This window comes from Tauraco erythrolophus, chromosome 5 (genome assembly GCF_009769465.1).
Source record: "Tauraco erythrolophus isolate bTauEry1 chromosome 5, bTauEry1.pri, whole genome shotgun sequence".
Classification (NCBI taxonomy): Eukaryota; Metazoa; Chordata; class Aves; order Musophagiformes; family Musophagidae; genus Tauraco; species Tauraco erythrolophus.
Window position 1 is genome coordinate 51,454,707 of NC_141469.1, and position 25,146 is coordinate 51,479,852.

At 42.6% G+C, this 25,146-nt stretch overlaps 1 protein-coding gene across 2 annotated transcripts in view; it reads right to left on the bottom strand.

The window, feature by feature from the left end:
- Positions 1-23,030, bottom strand: part of SCFD2 (sec1 family domain containing 2) — a 209,287-nt gene extending 186,257 nt beyond the window's left edge. For both annotated transcript variants that reach the window (XM_086612205.1, XM_086612206.1), the window contains exons 1-2: positions 22,295-23,030; positions 13,606-13,774 (exon numbers count right to left, since the gene is read on the bottom strand). In XM_086612205.1, coding sequence (XP_086468331.1) covers positions 13,606-13,774; positions 22,295-23,030 — 905 coding nt within the window. The remainder of the gene's footprint in view (positions 1-13,605; positions 13,775-22,294) is intronic.
- Positions 23,031-25,146: the final 2,116 nt, after the last annotated feature.

Genomic DNA, 25,146 nt, shown 5'->3' on the forward strand with positions numbered 1-25,146 from the left:
AACATAAGCCCCCTAACTTAAGTCCACATGGACTGTTGTTGTTGCTGACCTATCGCAGTGATGTGTGAGATACATGTATAAACTTGTGACCAGCGGCACTAAGAACACACGAAAGCCTTACAAATACAACAGGCCTCACAATCAAGACGGGTCTGCTTGAGGACCAAACATTATGCAAATCTCTGCAACTCCTGGACTGACTAACCTCTCACAGTTATCCTTCTACAGATGCCCCACGCCAACACTAAGCAAGCTATACATGCAGATAAATCACATCATCTCTATTTGTGATCAGAGGGAAAATATATCTACAAATTGTCATTCCCTACATGCGCTGCAGCATCCAAGTGCGGTACATCAAAATCTGTAAAATAAACTGAGCAAGCAGAAGATACTGATGTTGCAGGGAGAAACTACTTAGATCTCCAAACCGCCCTGTGAAAAGGAGAACTAGTGCTTAATTCCATAACACTTTGTTTTCTGCAAATTACAAAATTGTTAGAACTCTGAATTGGGTTACTGACCATTATATCAAAGCTCCTGTTCACTTTAGAAAATGTCAGTTTAAATATAACACTGTAATGCACACGTACTGGGAGTCACGTAAGCAAACAGACTTAGCTTTGCGATTTCATATGACAGCTGATATTGCTACAAGATCATTTCTTCAGCAGCTATCAAATGTTTTGTCAGGAAGAGAGTTCCTCTAAACAAGTAAGGCTGCTCCTGCTGAACTACTGGAAGAAGCAACAGTACAGGTGTGCAATGGCTGGCAAAGCACCAGGCTCCCCCTAAATACATTTCTGAAGCCAGCTCTCTTCACATTCTACAAAACAGACTGCCAGTGATGATTCATACCATTATATGACCACTGTGCAAAACGCCGTGTGTTTTTTGTTATAATGCTAATGCTGGAAGATGTTACCCTGAGGCAAGCCTTGAGGAAACAAAGGCACTTTCGAGAAGGTAAAGAGTGTAGGAAAAGGAATCCATGCAGAGCTGTTGCTGCTCACCAGGCTGAAGCATCAGTGAAAGAGAAGCATTAGTCATGCGAACAGCCCTGAAACAGAAGCCTGCCTGGCAATTGTACCAACAAGAAACAGATCATCATCTTTGCCTGAAGTCCTTTTATGACAGTTACTTATCAACTTCAAGAACCTCTGAAGTCTATAATCTTGCAAGATTATTATCTTGGAACCAAATGCCTGTGGTTGTCTTAAAATATATGAATTTCAGTGTCTCTCAAGACTTGGATTATCTCAAAAACTTTACTGAAAGTCAAGTGCACCAATAAAACAGGGATTCTATTAATCTTTTCTAAGGATTCTTCTTTTTGATCTCTAAAAGCATACTTACCAAATACAAGGTTTGGTCATTTTAACCCTTTCTGCTGATACTCTAAGCAGATGGACCTGGCAGATTACAGAGAGAGAGAGAAGAGAGCAGGCCAGATGCATCTCAGGAAGGTAGGACTGCTTTCGACAGAGGCTGACTGTTGGTAAGGTCTTACTAATCCTTGCAGTATTAAATCTTAAAGCTCCATCTTGTACATAGACATGACTTTTAACATGTTCTGTGCAAAGAGAAAAGCAGATTACTATCTACTGGGCAAAGAGTCCTAGCTCTAAGATGTGGTCAGCATGCCTCAAAACATTTTAACTCTACCCTTCCATTAACCCCTATCTGTTCCTTTTTTTTTTTTAATTATGCTGTTGAACAATATATAATATATACTATTATCATTTTCATTTATTAACCAGCCGGTAAGGTTCCCTCCCTTCTACAATAGTTTGACACAAGCCAGCTCTGCAGCAGAGCCTTTATTACAGGCCACAGAACATTTAGCTACCCTAAAACTTTCCTGTTGTTCAAACAGTATTAATAAAGGAGCTCTTAAAACAATTATGGTGGCGCTGGGGCGCTCAGTGGATAGCTATGCATCACATTGGGACTTGCAGAAACAAGTTTCAGTTCCAAATACACGGTAGCATTCTCACTTTTTGCCAGGTATTAAGAACTAAGCTCCTCTGCATTGACTCAGCATGGGACCAGGTCTAGCAGTGCTCCTTCCTCCTCTTCTGCTGCCCTCCCGCACCAGTGACATATTCTTTACAAGTTTTCGAAGATTTCTCAAACGAGCTCCTGCAGAAGGGTAAAATGCATAGACTGTAATAGTATATGAAGTCATTACCAAGTAGAGTAAAAAAGAAAACCAAACATATGGGTTATTCCAGCTGTCTACCACCATTCAAAAGCAGAAGCAGCACCTGATCTTTAGACTAATCACAGATCTAAATGAACAATCAAGTACAGCATAGCACACTGCCAGAAACAGAACGGCTGACCATCCGGATGAAGGCTGGAGCCTGTTTGCTTCCTTCAAGACACACAAAAGAAAAATCTCAGAAAATCACTGAAAAGTGAAATTCTGTTGGAAGTAGAATTGCTTATTGGGACCTGACCCACTCCATTTTCCAATTAGCCAATGTGGATATAGAGTACTTCACAATGTAGAGGGAAGGCTTGATGCTGAAAGGCTTCCCAGATACGCCACAGCCCTCTTAGTCTCTGTAATAAAGCAGACCTTAATCATTCCAGCATTACCCCAAAATTCACTCTTGCTCCTCTAACAGTGGCCAAACTCTGCAGTGGCAAAGGAAAAAAGTGCACACAAGAATTTCTTAAAACTTTCTAATATTCATAACCATCATTTAGCCCTGTCTGAGTTTCAACTGGCTGCCTTTTAGTCCAATGAAATGGTTCTGTAAAATGTTTCATTCCTACAAGCTGCAGGACAGCTTACACGGAATGCCAGATGGAGTTACTGCATGAATCAAGTTAATTGAAAGCTTCTGAGTAGGATTTTGTACACTACAAGGTGTACCAAAACTCTTGCCAAGCAGCTCTTTAAAATGTGTATATTAAAGAGTTACTTGTCAGGGATTTTAATTTAGTTTTTGGACAAAGCAAATGAATTATGCTAAAAATAAAGTCTGATCCTTACAACATATGTATTACTTGGGAATACTACATGTAACATAATAGGTTACTTTAGAGCATTCTGTTCTGTGTTTTAAAGCTATTGCATAAGGTTATTTTAATAAAAATGATTCCAGTGAAAGAACAGTTAGCAATGAGGTGCTGACAATTGAACCTACATTCAGGGATTGCACTGGACTGCCAAGTCCACTTTTACAGATGCACTGGGTAGTAATCCAATAGACGTCCGAGGCATGTAAAACCAATATATTTCGGGTCACTTTTGGCAGCAGAGATAGATGAGACAAGTGAAAACATTTACCAAGAACACATCTGAAGTGTGTTTTTCTTATTAAGAGAAATGTAAGAAAATAAACCCAGATACCATGGAATGCCAGGAATTCCCTCTCCTCAATGTTTTTGATTTACAAGGCCACTTTTTGGTAGTCTCCTTTGACCTCTCTTCCTCATTTGCTGGCCTAAAGCCTCGAGTAACTGAAGCAACCTCTTGACTAGGCCACTTTGAGGGCTTAATATACAGGAATATGTCTTCATCACAGAAGGAAAGACAATCCTTTCCATAAGTGACTCAGTTACCACAAAAAACATTGCTTATGAAGTCTTATAGCATAGAGAAGTTAAAACAGTCAAAGACACTCTCTTTATGAGTTGAGAACAAGAATTCAAGTAGAGACTTGGAGACTCATAATAAATAGTAAAAAAATAATCTGAAGCAGACCTTACCTCTTAAAGACATGTTGTTTGAACATGCAGGGCCAGATTCTCTGGTAGGATGCTGGTGAAAGCAAACTTAGATCAACTTGAGGGCCTGGCCCTGTATATCTTCCTTATTCCCTTCTCTTACTTCAAAGTAGCACATTTGTCATAGTTTCAGTGCAAACCTAGAGCCGTAGCTTCTTCAGATCTCACGCAAACCTAATATGGCCAGTTGTAGCCTTCAAAACCAAACTGACAGCTATTCAGAAAGAATAAAGCTCCAGCCTCAGGCTTTCATTTTTATAACCATTTCCATACTCTGGTTGATCTGTCCTGGAGAACGAGATAAAGACTTCTGTCTGCATTGCATATATTTACGCTGTGTTCTGGGTATCTTCTCACAATCCCTCCCTGATACACTTCTGCCTACCACAGAATGACTAAGGAGAGCAGAATTTTGTCCTAATCCAAAATCTCTGGATTTTCTGTGGCTTTTTGTAGTCATTCAATATTAAAATTGCATCCTTCTCCTAAAAAGGGCTTGTACAAGAAGTGTGCTGGGTGCTGTCTAATCCCCCTCCTCCTTCACATTCCCTCCTTACCATCACAACCAAGTGTATCATTGATGGTATTTTCCGACCTATGCAAAGAGCGTTTAAAGCCATGGCATATTCCCATGTCATTAATAAGACCTGCAGCTTTTTCTGTCGACATTAATTTCCTTTTTCTAAGGGGTAACTGGAGCTCGAGCATCCACGTGCAGCATACACATTCAGTGCATGTTCTGCGGCTGTTTCCAGTAATTGAAAATAGCTCAACATGGATTTCTTTTTCTGGTTGCTTATTCAAATAAGTAGTATAGTCGTGGAGAGATTTAGCTAAGGTCATAAAACTTTTCTCTCCCACAGCGAATGGGAATCTTTCCCAGTTGAAGATCATTTTAGAAAATATATTCACAATCTACAGAAATTAAGTGGTACTTGGTGTAGCACAGTCGTCCAAAGCCTGCAGAAGGACCGCTTCTGGGCCACAGTTCATCAGCTATAAGACCTGGCTTGGTTTGGTCAATTTTCACAACCACTTTTGAAACTGAGAGCAGCTAGAAAGCAGCAAAATCCATTTCAGCATCTCTTTGCTACTCTTCAGGAAAACAAGATGCACGAAGAGAGGTGAGCACTGGAGCTAGGCATTATGAATTAGAATCCAAAGATCTTCCATCTAAACAACAGAAGAGAAGGCTGAATTTTTGGATCAATTATAAAAATTAAAATCAATACTTGTGCAAGTATTTACCTGTATAAAAATAAAGAAGTATTTCTCCATGCACAGACTCTGTCTACTATCCAGAGTGAAAGCATCTTTAAGCTCTGCCAGGTAAATAGCTCACTTCACATAAATTTTACCCCACATAAGCTTTGATTCCTGTTTCAAATTAAGTTTGGAATCATGAAATAATCCAAATTGTATAGTCAAAACTTGCAACCAAACCTGTTGCCAACAGATAATACTGTTTGCTTCCCAAAAATTGACTCGTCATCCAAATGAGCAGCTGTCATTTGTTCTTCTCATCAGTCCATTATGGCACATTTTTCTCTGTTGTAAGATACAGCAGGCTTACTTTACAGTATGAGAATGATAAACTAAAACCCCCCTCCAGGTCACTCAGTCACTCCCTGTTCTGGCACTACGGTTGAACAGAAAATGAGTAATTCTGCAGTATGTAATAAGGCCAATGCATATCACTGTATCTTAAAACCTCGTTGTTGAGGTCATTCAGGAGGCAAACTTGAAGGCAGTTGGCCAAGCAGAGAGAGAGCTAGTCTTAAAAAAAAAAATCTCACAACATCAGCCAAAGCAACAGTTACTGGGAGATCGTACAAGAACGATTGGAGCTCACTTTGGAGATTCATAAAGTTTACTTAAACAGACACAGTCTTTATGCTGCTATTGAACTCTGCATGCATCTGCAGGAAAATGCACTGTGGCCACACCAAGAGAAAAGCAGTTTGCAAACTTACACGGGGGAAAAACAAAATTTGCAAAATTCCCAGTTGAAAGCATTAAAGTAACAAGAGAGAGATGTCGGTTTTAAAAGAAATGCTGCAGACAGCCAAAAAATCACTGCCCTTAAGCAACATAAAGATCTTCCCTTTCTGTCCTGACTGCAGACATCAGTAGTTACTCTTTCTAATGGTCAACAGAAAGAGATTTGTCCTTCTTTACATCTTGCAAGGAAGGTACCTGCAGAACAGAGAGCAATGCTAACAAGGAAACAGTCAGAAGATAAACTAGCTGAGGGATTGTAGTCACTGAACTTCCTTACAGACATTAAGTTACCTTGCTGTGCTAACCACCTGAAGATACAAGTACTCAGAGACCTGTTGATGGTTGGACAACATTTCAGTAACACTCAAATTTATTGTGTCTTTCCACTGGCAAAGGAAAAAGTCAGAAACTTGGGACTCAATGACAGCACTCAAATAGAGAGTATATTGAGAATAATATAAATACAGGGAGTTCTTCTCCAGAACTAAAAATACGGCTTCAAAAAATCAAGCATGAAGGGTTTGGGATTTTGCCATTTTCAGCTAGCAAATTCTACAGGCAATGGCATCTCAAACCTCTTGATCCTTGCGCTCTGAGGATGCCTATGTGAGTGTCAGAGGGCCCAGGAAAAAAACTGAAGTCTGGCTGAAAACTTTCATTAGTAAGCTGGGGTAGCCCAGACAAACAGTGCAGTCCTCAAAGCACAAGGAATGAAGTCTTGAGCAGTCCAGCTTCCCACAACCCTCAGAAGTCCTTTTTGTGGCCTGAGAGGCACAGATAAGGAAGAACAGCACAGTCGATGCCGAGAATTTGTCAGCCCAATTCATTCTTTATCTCAAGGAAAATATGCTTCAAGCTTCCTCTTATCTAGAAGACAACTTCTAAGGCTTCTGAGGCCTGTCGTAACAGGCAATTGAAAAAAACGTGGCACCTCTTAGGCGGGTACCAGGTCAGATGAAGAACTGCCACGCAATTCCTTCACTGGTTACTTCAACAAACCCACTACTGCAGCAAACTGGGGTTTTGCACAGCGGCAGCGAGGTCTTCTAGCAATGCTGTACGTCATACAGCGCAGGCGAGCTGGAGGTCTTGACCTCTTCCCAGAATTTTCCACCCTCGGCACACCCCCCTCACCCCTTCCTTTTTTCCATTTCAAGGAGGTCCTGTGTTGAAAGGATCCAGGCAAATATACACATTTATTGTAAGATATAATAAATCTTATCAGCTTGTTCATCTTATCCTGTGGCAACAGTCAATTATGTTCATTTGATGCAGGCTGGTTTGAAACTGAGCAGAAAGCACCTCCTGGAAAGCTTGTCTTGACTGACAAACCCCAGAAGCTGATGCAGCCAGGGCTGTTATTCCCAACAAGAAGATGCCCTGAGAAATTTCAAACAATAAATAAACTCTGAATAGGCCTCAATTCAGGACTGTGCTCTGAGCCCATATGAGTAAAATAACGTGATGAGCAGGAAGACTGCCAGTCCAGGAACATGGTGGCAATGGGGAATGCTGTGTTTGGGGCATTTCTACTGCCTGATCCTCTGTTTAGGGAAGGATGTCCCAGCTGGATTGCTGAAAAGGCAAAAGGTTTCAAGAGAAAAACCCTGCAAAGCCCAATTCATCTCCCTGAAAATGGACCTCAGTAGCACAGCATGAGTCCTACAAGCACAGGGCTGGGCTGTAATTTCTCCTGTCATTGGATAAGGAAAATTTCAGGGTTTTTTTAATGTCTGCTTTTCATAAACCCTGCAGTTAAGACCTCCTTTTCTCCATAATAGTTCTGCTCACCTTGTTCAGACAGGGAAATAGGAAAAGGCTATACATGGGTGGTGGCTTTTTTTTTTCTTTCGGTCAGTTGGGTTTTTTTTGTCTTGGGGGGGGTTGGTTATGTTACAGATTAAAGCAATCCCCAAGAGCAGAGCTCAGCAGGGCACTGCAGCGGAGGCAAGAGACCAGGTCCCGGGAGAGCAGGAATGCGCAGCTCTCAGCAGGGGGAAGCGTCCGGCAGTAGAAAAGCCGGAGGAGCACCCCAGAAGTGGAGACAGGCAGGGAGCCAGCACAGGCGGGGAGCCCCGGCAGCACCCCGCTGCTGCTGAACCACCACCAACATACCGGGGCAGAGCCAAAGCCGGTTGACAGCGCACAGCTCTTCCTCTCCCCGTCTGAAAGAGCCTTGCCATCCATTGTTTTGGTTTACCCTTCCTCCTCTGCAAGACTCTTCGTGGATACGAAGCAATATAGTCGTGTCATCTGGATTTTCTTACCGTAGTATTAACGCTTCCTCTTTAATATTAACATTCCAAAAAGGAAAATTGTTGTAATTTATGCCATAAATTCCCAGCTCATTCAAGAATAACACAGTCCCAAATTACCTTCTTATTACAAGCCTTTATAAACTTATGCATGCAAAAAAGTTGTGGTGGTTTTTTGTTAAATTAATGTCTACAGCTGGTGTAAAGGAAATACTTAAAAAATAAAATTGAAAATATCACAGAGATCCAAGAACTATCTCCTCAAAGCTTAATCTGTAATTAACTCAGCGTTAAGAAAAACATCACTCTGATATCCTTCAGATGCTTGTTCCCCAACTAAAAAAATGAAAAAAACACCCACCAATAAAAAACAAGACCATAGAATCAACCATTCAAAAAAAGTCTATTACCCAGCTTAAAAGGAAACTTTAATCTCCTTTCCAGTTTTAATTCTTGCTGCTTTTTTCTTTGCCACACAAGCACGAATAATCTTTCATTTTAAATTCACATCATACATGATTGTTCAAAGAATACTGCTGTGGTGTATTTTACAGAGATCATTGGAACTGCTGTTCCATCAGCTCAGAGGAAAGGGAGCCAGGGGGACACAACTCAAAACAGTCTCCTCTCCCCAGCACAACAAAACACTGCAGGTAGGAGTGGGAAGGACACCGTACCGAAGAAAGGGCAAATGAAGATCCTGCCTTTGCTTGTCCTGAAATCTTAACTATGCTCACAACCATTTGCACCATTATTTGTACCCTCTCAAAGACCAGAACCCCTAGGATTTTCTGCCGTATGGTCTGCAAACTCTTGTATCCTGAGAAATTCCATTTTACTGGTTAAAAAAACAAGTTCCTTGGACAAGGACTAGGAAAGGAAAGAGGAACAGAAAGAAATGAAGTGATCTGTCCAAGGGCACACTGCAAGCCAACAGCAGAGCCAGGACTGGACTACAAGTACCGTCACCTCCTGGCCCTCCTCTACGCTCAGGGCTGTCCAAGTCTCACCAGTACCAGGGCAGCACTGCATCATCACATCACACCCAAGAGCAAAGATGTAGCTGGAGCAGGGCTTTCTTCTCCATCTAAACTGTAACAGTTTTAGCACTTGTAAACAAAAGTACTAATCCATCCAAAAGAGCAATAACAACCTCAGAACTAAGAAGGATTGGGGGAAGTATGTATTTTCCACTGCCATTAACATAAGACATTGAAATTTTACTATTATATCTGCAGGAACATTCTAATTTTTAACCAACTCCCCTTCCACCTCCCATACAAAGACCTAAGGAAAGATTTTGTGAGTGCCATGTTTCAAACATCTGGCCTGCATATCAATGTTTTCTGCATCGCACCCATCAACAAGATCACCTCATTCTGAACTTGTTATTTTTCTCCCCAATGCAAATTCAGATGATTTAGTGGCTCCATCTGCTTTGTCAAAAGTGCCCAGACACCTCAGCTATATTACTCATTGAATTGCTTTAGGCGTAGCAGCCCAAACATGAAATGTGTTACGTTACAGTTTTGCATCTTTATGGAAAAATGCTTGCTGTAAGAACCTAATGGTTCTTTGTATAATGCATTAAATACATATTTATTTTAAATTAAAATCTGGTCTTTTTCTAAGATTTTAACACCATACCGAATTCCAAGAAGCTTGCAAACTCCAAAGATTGGAGAAAGGAAGCAAGAGTGGAAAAACAGGCAAGAAATCTCTATTCAGCGCATTCTTGAAATGTGAGTAAATTAATTAAGTATTCGGTTTATTCAGCAAAATACCAGAGTACATCAAAAGTGTTTCCGGGCAATAAAAGAGCAGATTAAAAAACAGTAAACACACATATTTCTTCATTTGCCTACAGTTCAGTATCACATAACTATTTACCTCTTGTTCTCACACACCATGGACCTGTGGCCAGGATGCAGGCATCCCAAACCTAAGTTGGGGCTTCAGGGAGCCACGGGGCCTCCACGCACCTCGAATCCCAGCTTGCAAGAGTTGGAAAACGGCACAAGATAAACCTCCATCAAGACAAACCCATTATTGACAGCAGGATGCTTCCACGCAACAAAATACCAAATCGCAGAAACACAAGATAGGTGCTTGGAGAAACAAAGCGGCCAAAATGTTATCAAATAGACACAATGGATGGCTCACAAGCACAGAGAGCTTGATGTTCATCCAAGCAGACAACTCCAAGAAGCCACTGCATGTATGCTTAAAATCAGAACCTGAAATTGTTACAAATTCCTCCAGAAACACTGTCTGGCTTATCAAAATACAAAGACCAGCAAGAGAGCTGTAATTGATGTAATTTTTTTTTAAATTTTCTCTGCCATTAAGCTTTCACTACAATTTCCACTTCCATTTGCATCATTTGTTTGAAAGGACAAGATGGTTATTGCTTTTCTTAATCAGAAATCAACAGTTCTGATCAAGAGTAGCTATCTTTATTTTTATGTCTCTAAACTGTTTTATTTATATATATCCATCTATAAATAAAAAATTAATAAAATATTTTGACACTATTCTCAAAGAGAATAACTATCAACTAATATTCACACCGCACCAGCAACGTGTCAGTGACTGTAGTATGGCAAACAAGTCTGCAAGATTTTTGAGGCTACTAAGACTAATAAAAGTAACAACTATAGAATAGATCTTTTCTCTTTTTTCTTTTTTTTTTTTTAAGAAATTCCCTTCCTCACAAAGACAGCACCTTCAAAGTACAGTAACTTAAGCAGCATGTGGCATTTACATTTTCATCTAAATCTTTAAAGAAGACCATTATTTCCGTAGATTTGAGAAAAGAACCCTGCTTTATTTCACCGCACCAGCCATAAATTATTCATTAATTCTGTTTGCTAACTCTGTAACTGAGCCCAGATGTTTCTGCTGGAGAGGCATTCCAAAAGAAAAGTTAAATATAGCAAGCTGTGTGGAAGGAGCAGACCTCACTCTCTCCCCCAACCACAGCATGCTCAAATATTACTTGAGAGAAAATAATGAAAATATTTGGAAAACATTCGAAAAACATTCTGAATATGTGAGTCTGTGAAATGCCACAATCTGATCACAAAATTTCATTTAAAAGAGCCCCCACACATTCCACTTCGGTGTACTTGAAGTTACTGGTCCTGTCTCTGGGAAAGGTGCTGGCACTTTCACTCGCCAGAGTAAATAGAAAATTTATAAGCAGAGGAACACTCCTTGCCGTGCATCATTTACAAATACAAATCAAGACTTAAGTTTTCAATTACAAGAAAGGCTTCAGAGCCAGCTACCAACTGCAATAACCATGTTGATGAAGAACTGAGAGCATCCTATGAAATTTCTTACGGAATTGACACAGAAACTTACTGGTGCGAATTTTAAATCCATTTCAGTACTTCAGAAGAACTTTGACCATTTTACACTAGCAAAGATGACATTTATAATCTAACACTAAGAACGCAGTCCTGTTGAACAGAACGGAAACTATTGCCTTCAGTCACTGTTTCTAGTACTCTTCAGCAACTGTTTTAAGCTGGTTTGGAAATGCCAGTTTTAAATTGGAAACTATTCCTAATCATGATGTGGTTGGAGAAAAAGAGAAAGACGCAGGGTTGAGCATTGCAGAGCCACATTCTTTGAAGTTTGGAGACTATTCTCAGGCATGTAACACTTCTTCAGTTGTGAATAACGATCACAGGAGAGATTTTGAGAGGTCATCTAGTCCCTTTGCTCTGCTCCAAGACAAGATCAATCCTTCTTAAACCAATCTTCGCCAAATCTGTTCTTAAAAATTTCCAGTGTTTACAGATTCTGTAAGATGACTTTGCAGAGGGAGGGTATTTTGAGGAAGCTGTTATAGACTGGTGTGGTAATGACGCCACTGACTTGGTACCAGGTATCAGCTGCTGTCATCCAACTTTGCTGCACTTGTGCCTTGTACTCAAACTTGTTCTTTAACCACCTGTGTCCATAGGAGACTTTGCAAAATATCTTAAGTCTAACTGTACTGTTAACAGAGGGCACCCTCTCACTAGCTAGCAAACAGGCAAATAAACCTCGGTATATATACTATGAGCCACCTTAGAACACAATAAAACTCTGCCAGCTGTTCCTAAAAACACGAATATAGAGAAGAATGAAGTAATAATTTTAGCATAGGAAGACTTACTAGCACTAGCTTTAGTCTCCTCAATGCCAATAATGTTAGGAATAATGGAGTGGTAGCACAGGTCAACAATATCAAGGTAATAAATATATTTTTTTTCCTAGTCAACGCTGTCAGAAATTTTCTTGATTTCTGGTAGCTACTCAAAGTTAGCACAAACAACAGCTACCACAGAATGTCTACCACAGGCACTGACCTCTTCATTTCACTGTGTAGACAGATCTTAAGGACATCTCACTTCTACTTCAGAGATCAGCTGGAAAGCGGCCAATAAGAAGAAAAACAGAACAAATTTTATTTAAGTTAGTCACCCTGGCAGCAACTTATAATTGAGTCCACCTATATGAGGAAATGTTTCCTCTCCAACTCCTAAGGAAGAAGAGAGTTATGCAACGCGAAACCTAGAAACTGGACCCAGTCACAGCATGTGTGGGAGACAGAAGACGACAAAGGATCTGGAGGCTCTCAGAAAATATAGACCATATGTTGGAACAGTGGAAAGTCTTCTGTGAAATCTTTGTGGTGGAGAAGAGGGGGTAGACAACAGGTGTGAAGCACCAAAAGGAGTCAAAACGAAAGAACAGAACCTACATTAGATAGCTCATCTTGAAAAACCCTTTTCTAATATATGGAGGGAACATTATAGCAAAAGAAAAAGAACTTTTCATCTCCTTTGCACTGCATGAATTTCTAGAGCACTGCTGAGCAAAATTTTTTTTGTAGAGTGAAACCAGCACCTGGTGTATTTTCTAGTTTATGCATGGTAACAGAAGCTGTAGGACAATTTCAGTTTGGACAACTAAATTTAGGAAGTGAAATATCAAACCTGATGCACTTAGCTATAAACTATACAAAACTAAGTACAATTGTTCAAAGTTACTGCTTTTAGATTGTCTTTGTTTAAGCAAAAAGCAGGCCCTCATGAAGCTGTCTGTACACCTAAATTTGTGTGTAATTGTCTTTCTCCACAGGTATTGTGTTTAAAAACAGGGATAAAACCTTAAGTCAACAGGTACTCTAACAAGAATTCAGCATGCAGCTCACTTCATAATTATAAAAAGGCTTATGGGAAAAGGAAGCCACACTTAAGATCTGTTTGGATGACCTGTTACTTAGGCAAAAAAAGAAATGTCACAAGGAAGAATTCTGGATGTTTAATCTGTACTGATTTCTATTACAGTAATCCACAACAGTTTTAACAACCCAAATCTGAGAACCACCCAATTTTGGGAGTCTTACGTGGCCTGCTCATTTAATGCACACATACAGATGATTATATTCCAGCAGAATTAGGACCAGATGGGTTTTTCCTGTAAGCTTGACTATTTTCTTTTTTTTTTTTTAATAGAAGACTTGCTTTCTGTTCATTTTTTCACAGAGAGATAACAAATATATTCAATATCTTAAAAAAAAAAAAAAAAAAAAGAAGAAAAGAATGTTTACTTTGGTTGTGCCAAGCAGCCAGGTGCTATAATACTGCAAGTTTCATCTGTAGTCTGCAGTGCTGTAAGTTCCACCATGTTAACCATCACATCGGTCTTGTGGCCAGGAAGCCTGGGAAGCACAGAAAGTATCTTCTCTGCAAGATTGTCACCATGATGACCCACTGCTCCTGGGGGAAAAAAGACCCAAAAACTGTCAGGTACCTAACTAGGAAAAAAAAAAAAACACACAAAACAAACAACAACACAACACACAAATAATCAAGAACAAAATAATAATCACACATTTTGGGGAGAAGGACATTGGTAGTCATAACATCAAGACCACGTTTAGCTGTTCAAAGATATTTTGCTATAAAAGTAAAATTAATTTCTGGAATGTCTGAAGTTAAAAGCATTGATAACATTTCAGAAAGATTCATTTAAAAAGCACAAATTAGACTTCGTTTTAGAGCTGTTAGATATTCACTGATTTTGCACTTAAATAGGCAAAGTATTTCTCTTTTCAATAAGAAAGTTGTTTAACAAGATTTGCAATGGTTATTAAAAAAAGCAGGCAAACATGCTCACATGCAAACTGTTCTTTTCTACTTAAACTAATAGGACTGTGCTCAAAGGGGCTGTATGCAAGTTGCGTACATAACTGCCCAGGGAGACTGGCATACTATCAAAATAAACAATTACCAACAACATACTACCATCGAGGTCATCGCTCCTACATGGACTGAGGGCAGCACAGGTGAAGCCACCATGAAAAGACTAAACCAACCCAAGTTACATAGTATAAAAAGTCAAACTGACCATGTTCCAAGAGAAACTTCGAATTACATTTGGCATGTTTTCTTCAACTCTCCTGATTTCACACACACATGCTCTTCTTTCCCTTCACCAACTCTCAACACAGGCACTAAAACCAACTTGCAAAATATTAAGACTGTAAGCCACACCAAAGCAGAACATGACACACTCTACAGATGCAGAGAGGGGGACTAGAAACCTTATTGCCTTTAGGTCAGGAACAAGTTGAAGGTATTTGTATTCTGCCACTTTAGCTACGGTTCAGCTATCACCATAGGGCTGGACAGCAATGCTGAGCTTAGTATTGTTCTCCTGGCTTTATTCACAGGAGAATGAGGACTTCTGAAGCCTTGAGAGGCAGGAAAAAGACCTTTCAGGATATGGTTCTACTCCATCAAAGTCTGTCCATATGGCACCCTATCTGGTCTCACTCTTCATCATTTCCAGACAGAGGTCTGTTTCAACAGCTGAAGTAGCTTCACATGCTCCATAAATCCAAACAAGGCTCTTATATCAAGAACATTAGTAGGGTTAGATACAGATATCCAGTGCTCTTGGATACGCAGAAGGTTGTCTCCAGCGAGTCTACAGCAGCCAAGTATCCATGCTGAAAACCAGCTCACGGTTTATCAAGTATTCTGAATCTTAGAAGAAGTTGAAAAGAGAAGCAAGGATGAAAAGGGAGGAGAAAAGTAAAGTCAAACTTCACACTGGCATTGCTTCTATCCACAGAAGGCAAGGAAGGCACACATGTCCAGCACGTGGTGGTACTGCAATGTGGACACCTGGCTGCTCAGCTGGATTGAGATTACCAATTTGTTTCACCAGAGATTGTAATAGTCACCTAATGACAGCAACTTTCCTTTCTACCACCCCCAGACAGATTTAGACCACTGAAGTACAGATGAAATAAGCTGGGTTGTCCCTGCAACTCCCTAAGCCATCTGCTCTCCAAAATCCCTACATTCTTCTTACTAGGTCAGTCACTTGTCAGCCACACTGCAGTTATCAACACTCGCAAAGTTACAGACATGGAAAACAGATGGTAATCTTCTGAACCCCTCCACCCTCACGTACTAGAAGCAATGCCTATCTCTCCACACTTGCTGCACACAAGCGACGTTTAGCTAGACGAGACGTTTAGCTAAACTGGAAACACCTCAAATGCAAACAAACTCACGTCAATTATTAACAGCCCTCCTTTCTCCTTGGTAGAGGGGGAAAGTCTCGGTGTATTTAAGTTGCTTCCACAATCAGCAAGTGCCATCTCAGTCTCCTTCTCACAACTGCTGCTTCTTGGAGGCTCCCACTGGTCAACAAGCACTAATGGCTTTAGCTCTGCCTCCTCGAATCAAACAGAAAACATCTCCTGGAGCTTTTAAAAATCCCTGTCACCCTTGACCAACTATGCAAACCAACCAAGGCTGGGAAGACAATTAAACCTCATGAGACCAGGACAGGAAATCATGAGGAGTCGCTTTTCAATCACCCTGACCTCAGCAGGGTGCATGGAACTCGTTTCCATCCTCTCTCCTCATCACTGTTGAGGACAGTCAATAGGCTGCTCAGCAGCTTCTCATGACCAACGGAGTTTGAAGGCAGCTTTAATGCTGCCAAAATGCACACAGAAGGTGTGTTAAAGTGACAAGGAAAAGTTATCTGACCAACGCAAAATAGGAGATTTCATGCCAGGCTAATACCCAGCCTTGAGGATACAGGAAATCTTACATATCAGGCTTTTCTAATTTTACTTTGTCTTCTCATTAAGAGTTACAAACTGAAACATGTAACTTTTCATACAGGTTGTAGCTGGCACAACTGGCAAAAGTTGAACAACTGATTCTTTAACAGCAGCCAGGAACTCATTAACTACACTTCCTCTTCCCTGAAAGAGGCATCAAATGACACACATAAAGAAAATACTTTACTCAGCCCATTACCAGCCCTGTATCACACTGTTTGTACTCAATTATTATGTTCTCCTACTGGTTCTACCATCTGGTTCAAAAACAAAACAAAAAAGCAGTTCTCCTACAAAGGCACTGCTCACTAGACAACAACTAAGGCAGCTAATTTCTACTGGAGGCTTTTCCTTCAATTAAAGTTTAAATGTAAGTCACTGTGCACCAGAGCAGTATGCAAGGCATATCTTGCTCCCACTATCCAGCTTTCTTAACATCTGCTGGTTTAACTTCTTTGTAGATTAGTTCAGGACTGGTGATTTAGAAGAAGATACATGGACAAACCCATCCCAGTTTTCATGGTGTTTCAACACTGCACACTCACCTAATGCTTTTCTGAATAAGATCACCACTAAGAAGACTTTACACTAAAGGACTCTAGAGGGACAATTCCTATGATGCAACTTTCTTACGCAATGCATCCCTTCAGTGGGAGCAGGGTTTAAAATATCAGCAGAAATGTTTAACACCTAGCCTCTTGAAAGAAGCTGGAGCTTCAGTTCCAAAGCTTATCAGTGTTTTGCCATATTCTCTCATCTAGTGATAGCTTAAGCTGACTTTGTTAAACAGTTCTGGTAAGCAGCCTGCATGTTCCCAGGAATTCAGGCATTCAAAGCAAACTAGAACATCCTTCTACCTTGCCAGAATATAGATCTATGTTCTCCTTTGCACAGACAAAGGAACATCAAAGTAGTCAGTTACCTGTCCCACTAGGCTGGATATTGATCTAAAAAAAACAACTAACCAAAACCAATCAACCAAAAAACAACAACAAAAACTTGTAGCCCAGTAGTAGGAGCACAGTAGCCCACAGCCAAGCACAGCAGCATCAGAGTGCTGTCATAGAAATATGACAGATTCCCTGTCTCTCACAGCCAGCTATTGCAACATATGTAAAGAGTAGTAAATTTCGAGATAAGAAACAAGCATCTGCGCAAAGGTCATGTAATTTCCAAGACACCTGCACTGACCTAGCCACCTGCAGTTTTCTTTAAATAGGCAAAACTCATTCCATTTATTTGCTTATCACTGTAAAGCCTCTCTAATAAACTTAATATCTGAAGCATTTAAAGACCTGTTATAAAAATTTGTGTGCCTATTCCACAATAGCAGAATCTTTACAAACCACGACACAGTAGAGGCTGCACTGTGACCCACAGTACTGAAACGACACCATTTGAATATTTTCAGCTGCCATCACTTCTCGCAGCTGCAGTCCACAACCTCAAGTAACCAGAATAATTTAAGTATCAGTGTCAAAGTCCCAGCCTTGCTCATAGAAAGAGGACTACTGTACTCTACAGGCTTCAGTATTTATGTTTTCAAAGCCTCGGCTTATATGGTAAGGAAGAAAAAACACATGGTTTTGTTTCCTTTAAGGAGACATTAGTGTCAATCCACCAATACATCAACTTGGAAGATGCTGCAATCAAAAAGAGCATGAGTAAGGCACTCCAAATTAGAAACATGACAGATACAAAGAAATAAATAGACAATTACAAACAAACAGCTTAAAACAAAAATAATCAAAAAGAGCTATTAGTCAGAACCAGAGTTTACCAGAAAGGCATGGGCCTACATTAGTCTTCACTCTCATCCCTATCTACGAATGGGATTACGTAGCAGGACAGTTAAGGCATGCTGAGACTTTCTCCTTGCTGTGGCTGCTCCCAGGAACTGAAAGGGAATGGTATCTGCACTTCCTTGACGAGCACCTAAACTGTGCTTTTTGCATCTGTTAAAAGGCTGAAAACATGACAACCAGCGCAAAGGGGTGATGCAAAGGTGATGCAAAATGATGCCTGGCTGACTGAGGGAGATGATACAGACGGTTAAACCTGAGTTTGCAGACTTGGCTGTGGGGAAACATTCCTGTGATTTTGACCAACACCTGCAAAGTGCTAGAGGAAGATAAAAGTGCTGTTGCTGATGGCACTGAAATATCCAGCTTCAATAACACTCATACAAAGGTTATTATTCAAAACTATGCACTAACTACACACGCAGCTCCCTGCTATTCATTCTCCTCTCTCTTTTGCTCACTGTATTGCATTTCAAAAAAATCACCTGCACATACCAGTGGGTGAGACATCGCTGTTCCCTGCGCCTACAACAGCCCACATCCCAAATGCTGCAAAGCACCAAGAGACTGGAAAGAGAAACATGTCAAGCTGATTTGAACACCAATATCTGAAAGGTATCAATGAGCTTACGACTGAAAAAGGAAATCTAGGAAGCTGGAAAAACTGCTTCGTGAAAGATGTGAATGCTGGCAAGATGGTGACTAAAAACCACATGGAAGGAGCATGAGGTTACAATATGGTATCACAATGCAAATATTTAGGGGCGCAAATTATTAGAGGAGAAAAATAAAGAGGAATTAAGGTGCCAGAGTTAGCTCTGACTTCAACCAGTGTCACTTATCAGAGCTCCACTATAGCTGGGAAGATTTATTCTGCTTTTTAAAGCAAAGGTAGTGAACTTTAAAACAGTAAGTAGGCAAACAAAAGCAGCACTGGACATATATTCAGATTTGGGACAGCACCAGTAACAAAGTTTTATACAATCAGAATTAAAGAAGTGAGCACAAAGTAATAAGCCTGGGATCTCCCCAGGGCATAAAAACACATGTCCCACTTTCCGGGACACTGCTTTGTCCATAAGATCCTAAACCACAGGAATAGGCAGTATCCATGCCATCCTCAGCTGAAGCCATTCCACTGCAGCGAGGGCAGCAAAGGCCACAAAAAGAAGATCCCTGCTATAGCTCCGCTGAATGCTATGCCATACAGGACAAAACGGAGAATTATTTATCTTAACTCAGTATTTTCCTCTCTATTCATTAAATGCAGCGTGCGTAAGTATTCAATAGAGCTCAATCCAAATTTTAGAGTGATAACTCAGAAGAGCTTGTTTGCTTCATGGAACCTAGAAAGCTAATCTAGGCAGTTAGATGCCTTCTGATTTTTTTTTTTTAACAGAAAAACATTTTATATGTGACTATTTTTTTTAATAATTGTTACAACAAAGATAATACAGTTTCTTGTCACTGGCATCAGAGCTTCTTTAACAAAATGTACTTAATACTCCTTTAGTATGTTCTTTAAAGTGGAAACTTCTTAATATTTATGTAAGTACCAGTATTTTCCCTTAGCTCGGTTGTTTGCAATTGCAGCACCAGAAAAGGCACTTTTGAGACATTTTGATTTTTACTGTTAGAAATCATTTCACATTACTGAAAACTATTTGTTATTCTAGCCTAACATCTTATTTGCTCTAGAGAAGCATAGAATGTGAGCCAAAAATAAGACATCTATTAATGTAACTCCGTCAGACACTATCTAGAGCTACTTAAAGCTGTATTCCATCCAGGTCTTTGATTTAGAATATATTTGGCTCCTGATAGCCCATTCAGAGTGATTCAAAGTCACCTGGTTTGAAACAATAGCTTGACTTAATCAGAGAGTAGCCCAGCACCTAGCCCTAAACTTCCAGGTTTTTGTGGAAGTGCTTGGAATATGAAAGCTTTCTCACAATTCATCAATACATAACTGTTTCTCATATCTGCAGCCTACATGTTAGACAACATTCTAAGATATCGGTAAGACATCTACAAATCATGTCCAAAATCTTTCATCTTCAGAGAGGGAAGATTTAAAAAGTTGTTTGATATGAGCTGCAAATGAGAAAGTCCACCTCAAAGACTTCCACCTGCACCGAGCTGTTATTTGAAAAAAAATTACTTATTTTTACACTGCTGACTGCAAATACACATGATAGCTTGAAAAAAAATCCAGCGGCCCAGTTGCCAACACCAAGCTGGAAACTTGCAGATAGGAAGCTTAAGCTTTTACAAAGTGTAAGGATGAAACTCAACAGAGTCATTTACCTGAAGGCCAAGCAGTGGGGTCGGGGTAGGGGGCCGGGGGAAAGAGTACATAAAAGGCTAAACACACCTAAGAAAATTAAGGTTTCAGGTACAACTTCATTCTCCCTTTCCTATTTCTTGACAACCCATTTCCCAATCTAAATGCTGTCCTTTTTGTGTACTTTTTACTGTACAATTTCAAGCAAACCCACGAAACAAATCTCACTGTGTGGCACTAAACTCAGGTCTATATTAGTGCTTTACCTCTGAAATGCACTAGATTTTTCTTCCTGCAGTTTGCACTGTACTTGATGGCAAGAGTACAGTGTCATGTCGAAAGCATAGGAAGGCTTCAATGAAACTGTCAATCAATTCCGGAGATATTTGTTGGTGACAAAAGAATGGTTGCATGAAGGGATCTTGGTTTCAGTTACAGATACTGAAGAGAATACATTTCTAAAAAAATGAACACTTTAACTGCTTATCCTTACTTGAAGAGCTTTGATGCATTCCCTCCAAAGCTGCCCCATCACAGCCCTGATGCTTTCTCCAAAAAACCTTCTCCTACTGAAGTACAAGATCCCAGACTTCATTTCCCAGATTTAAGCTGGTACTAACTATCTCTCTTCACGCCTCCTCAACAGTCTCCTTGTCAGGCAGCTCCCTGTCACCCACAAATTCCAGTTCCTTTTCTTCTTTATAACTCTTCCCACCACCTGGGTGCACAAATCCTTCCCCAGTTTCACTGGTTCCCACCCCAAATGGGCACTCCTCTCTCAGTTCCATTTCAAGCCTCTTCATTCAAGTCTATCCTCCCGCAGTCTTCCCAGCGATCTTCCCACACCACAGCACAGCATTAACTGTCCAGATCCATAGCTGCTCTTCAGCACATTGTTGACAGCTATGAACCCTACAGCAACACAAAGATACACAAAGCCAAAATTAAGCGCAAAAAACAGACAGAAGAGAATTCAAAAACAGATGAGCTGCAGGTGCAACATTGTGCCAAGCACTTGCTATGGGACACGTGGTGGCAAAATTATGACCTGAATTATTGACTAGAGATAACACAAACAGAACCAGGCCCATACACTGTATATATGAGCAGGTCTGTCAATAACATGATGGGGTAGGTGAATGCAGCCACACCTACATCGATAATTCTCTGAGTTTACTTTTTCCTCTGAAAGACAGTTATTCCACAAGTGAGAGGCTGATACAAACTTCTTCTGGGTCAGTGACCCTGCACCTTGCTGGTGACTCATGAAGTCACTCTCCCTCTTTCTGCCCTTTTGATATCACATCTTAAGAGCTTAAAAGAGTTTGCCTCACTTACCAAGCTTGCAGGTTGATTGCAATATTAGGCATTCTCCTTCTGACAGCTTCCCAGCAGACTCTCACACCACTCTCTATGCTTCTCAACTTCTACATTAACTCTGCATTAATTTGCAGTATTAAATTTACCATAACGTTCATTCTTACACTCATTTGCTTTCCAGAAAGTGTTGTATAAACAATTCTGCATTGTTTTCACTCAAACATAATGTTCTCCAAGTTAATATCACCCGCAACATGCAATTGCTTCACTCAAAGACTAAGAATAATGCATAGCATCTAAAACCCATATATATATACACACAGAGAGACGCATCCAGGCATACAGATATAGCTAAGTGTATATATAGATGTGTATCTGTTCAGACAGGTAACAGTAACAAGTAGATACACTGGGAAATGCTCCACAGTAATCCACAAGGCACAGTTTGAACCACGGACACGATTTCCTTCACACCTTGGGATGACATACCGACACAGATAAGGTCTCTAGTTTGCAGTAAAGTGGAAGTGCCAGAAACAAACCCTTGTGTTTCCAGCACAGCCTTCTGCTTCTCACTTGGTTTCCATGACCCAGTGGGGAGCAAGGATGTGTTGGCAACCACCACAGCCATGGTGTCACACATGCTCTCAGGCCATGAGGACTCTCACAACTATCCTAAAACCTCCTGATGGGGTGGATGTGGGCTTCCAGGGATGACAGCCCCCACCAGCGGTGGGTTTCTTACCAGCGAGGTCCAATGTCCTGTCCACGAAGATGACAGAGGCCTTGTTGGTGGCCGTCCTTCTCCTGTTCCTGGCTGGGGCATAGCTTGCCAGCTCAGCAGCGATGACCCTGCTGAGGGTCCCCACGGCGAAGCTCTCCTCCCGCAGGCCCAGGGCGGTGAACAGAGTGTCGAGGTTGCCCACCAGGGCCCGCACCGCCGCCCGCAGCTCGGCGGGCAGGGCGCCCAGCCCGACCTCCGCAGAGCTGGGCCCGCCGGGACCGGGCAGAGGCGGGAAGAGAGCCGCCAGGGCGGGCAGCAGGCAGAGCTCCGCCGAGACGGGGGCCAGGAGCGGCGAGCCCCGCACCACCACCTCGGCGCGGCCGCCCTCGCCAATCCACCGCTGCAACGTCTCCTCCAGCTCGGCCGGCCCGCCGCCCTCCGCCTCGCCGTCGGACACCAGTACGCAGTGCCGCACGGCGCCCCGATCCAGCACGCCGCGCACCGCGGCGGCTGTGCCGCCCCGCAGCATCCCGCTCACCACGAAGACGACGCGGGCCGCCCCCGCCGCCATCTCCGCCTCAGCAGCCAGCGCCCTGACAGCCAGAGCCCCCGCCGCCAGCAGCTCGCCCGCCCCACCGCCGCCCCAGTGCAGCGCCTCAGCGGAGGCCGCGTCCAGGAAGACGACGGCCCGGCGCGCCCTGACGAGCACGGGCTCCCAGGCCTGCCAGCACACCCGCCGCAGCTCCGGCACCGCCATGGCGACGGCGGCGGGCAGCGCTGACAGCCACAACACACCGCACGTGCCCGGCGCGCCGCCGGCGCCGCGGGATGACGTGGCGGGCGCGGGTTGGCTGCCCGCCGGCGGGGAGGGGCGGGGACACCGTGCGGTGCCGTCCCTCTCCGTGACAGAACGGAGGCGGCGGCGGGGTCGCTCGGGGTTGTTGGCTGGCGGCGGCGGCGGCGGCAGCGGCAGCTCTGTGCGGAGGGAGTGCCCCGAGAGGCTGCGGAGGCCCCGGTGCCTCTGGCGGGGTTAACGGCGGCGGTGAGGCTTTTCCTTTCCGCGGAGGCAGTGCTGTGGTGTCCCCCCGGGAGGCCGCCCGTGCCCTGCGCGGCTGCCGAAGGGCTGCCCGCGCACTGCTCCTGCTACCCAGTCCAGGGCTTGGTGTCCGCAGGGGTTAGCCTCGGCCAGTTCTCCCGCCCAGGTCTGTTACACCGCCAGAGCAGCAGCAGGGATACACCTCTGGGAGGGGAGGGGAGGGGCCTCTTCTTTTTGCTTGCAGTGCCAAATTCTGACAAACATTACAATGTTTTTTTCACCTACAGTCCATATTAGCAACTCTGCTACAGTCTGTTGCCCTGGCCAGTACCAGGAGGGATGCCTGGCAACTGACAGTTCAGTTTAGCCTGACGTTTTCCTGAAAAGGCTGGGAACTTCTTCGGTCTTGCTCCTGGTAAATGTTAAAACAATTCAATGTCACTATTTGTGTCGCAACCTCTTTTGTGCTGCCTTGGTATCTTTGTTAACACTGAGAGAACAACCGTTTTGCCGATACTTTTTCAAACCTGTAGCACTGGAAAGATGAAACTTCCATTGCCACTCCCTGTCCTATAATTCTGCATTTCTTGTGTTACTATTAACAAACCCAGTGGTTGATGAGCTAACAACATGAAATATTCTCTTTTAATAAATACAACTTTTGTGATATACAGCTGGTGACATATGACAAATTAATTTAATTCAATTTCTCTTTTAAAAAGCTGTTGATCTCAAAATCACTTTCAAATCTAACTAGAAAAAATACCATAATTCTCCCCAGTGAATGCATGGCTCGCTTGCAAATGTATATTGTACACAATATTTCACTTGAGCAACCTGCTTAGTGCAGAATGAGGAGGATACTTTTTCTGATATCTTGGGATTATCAGCAATAACAAAAAGGTAGATGGTTTAATTATTTAATCCACTATGTTAACTAGTCTTCTTAGGTCTCTGTGCTGGGTTTATGTGGTAGAGTTTTGGTAGCAGGGGAGGGGCTACAGGGATAGCCCCTGTAAGGAGCTGCAAGTAGCTTCCCCGGCTGCAGGTTTGACCTACTGCTGACCAGGGTTGAGCCAGTCAGCACCTCAGTGAATAATACATTTAAGAAGGGACAAAGGAACCTGCACCATTGGAGACCTGCAGTGAAGAGAGGGAGGAGATGGGGGACTGGTCCCTGGCCTCCTGTGCAGGTGGCTGCCTGCACTGGGCTGCTGCCACTCGACTGGCAATGGCCATGGTGGTGCAGCTTGGAGCGCTCCCAAGTGCCCCACTCCCGTGGTGCCCACTGGGCGGAGTTTGTCCTGCTGAGACTGCTGAGGCTCGTCGGGCCTGGCATGGCTTCAGCAGAGAGAGGGCTGAGATCTGAGAGAAACAACTACGCAGACACCAAGGTCAGTGAATATGGACCGGGAGGAGGTGTGCCGGAGCTGAGATTTCCCTGCAGCCCCCCTATAGTCCATGAGAGAAATAGTGGAGCAGAGACCAACCTGCAGCCTGTGTAGGACTCCACGCTGCAGCACAGATGCCTGTGCCTAAGGGAGTTCATAGAGGACTGTCTCCATGGGAAGGACTGGCATGCTGCTGGAGATTAACAGTGGAGCAGAGATGCATCTGCAGCCCATGGAAAACCCCATACTGGAGCAGGTGGCTGTGCCCTAAGCCGTGACTCTGTGGGAAAAACCCACACTGGAGCAATCTGATGAATAAGGACTGCATCCCTCGGGAAGGACTCACAGCAGAGAAGATCGTAGAGAGCTATCTCCTGTGGGAAGGGGCCCCACGTTGGAACAGAGGAAGAGTGTCAGGAGTCCTGCCCTTGAAGGCAAAGGAGTGG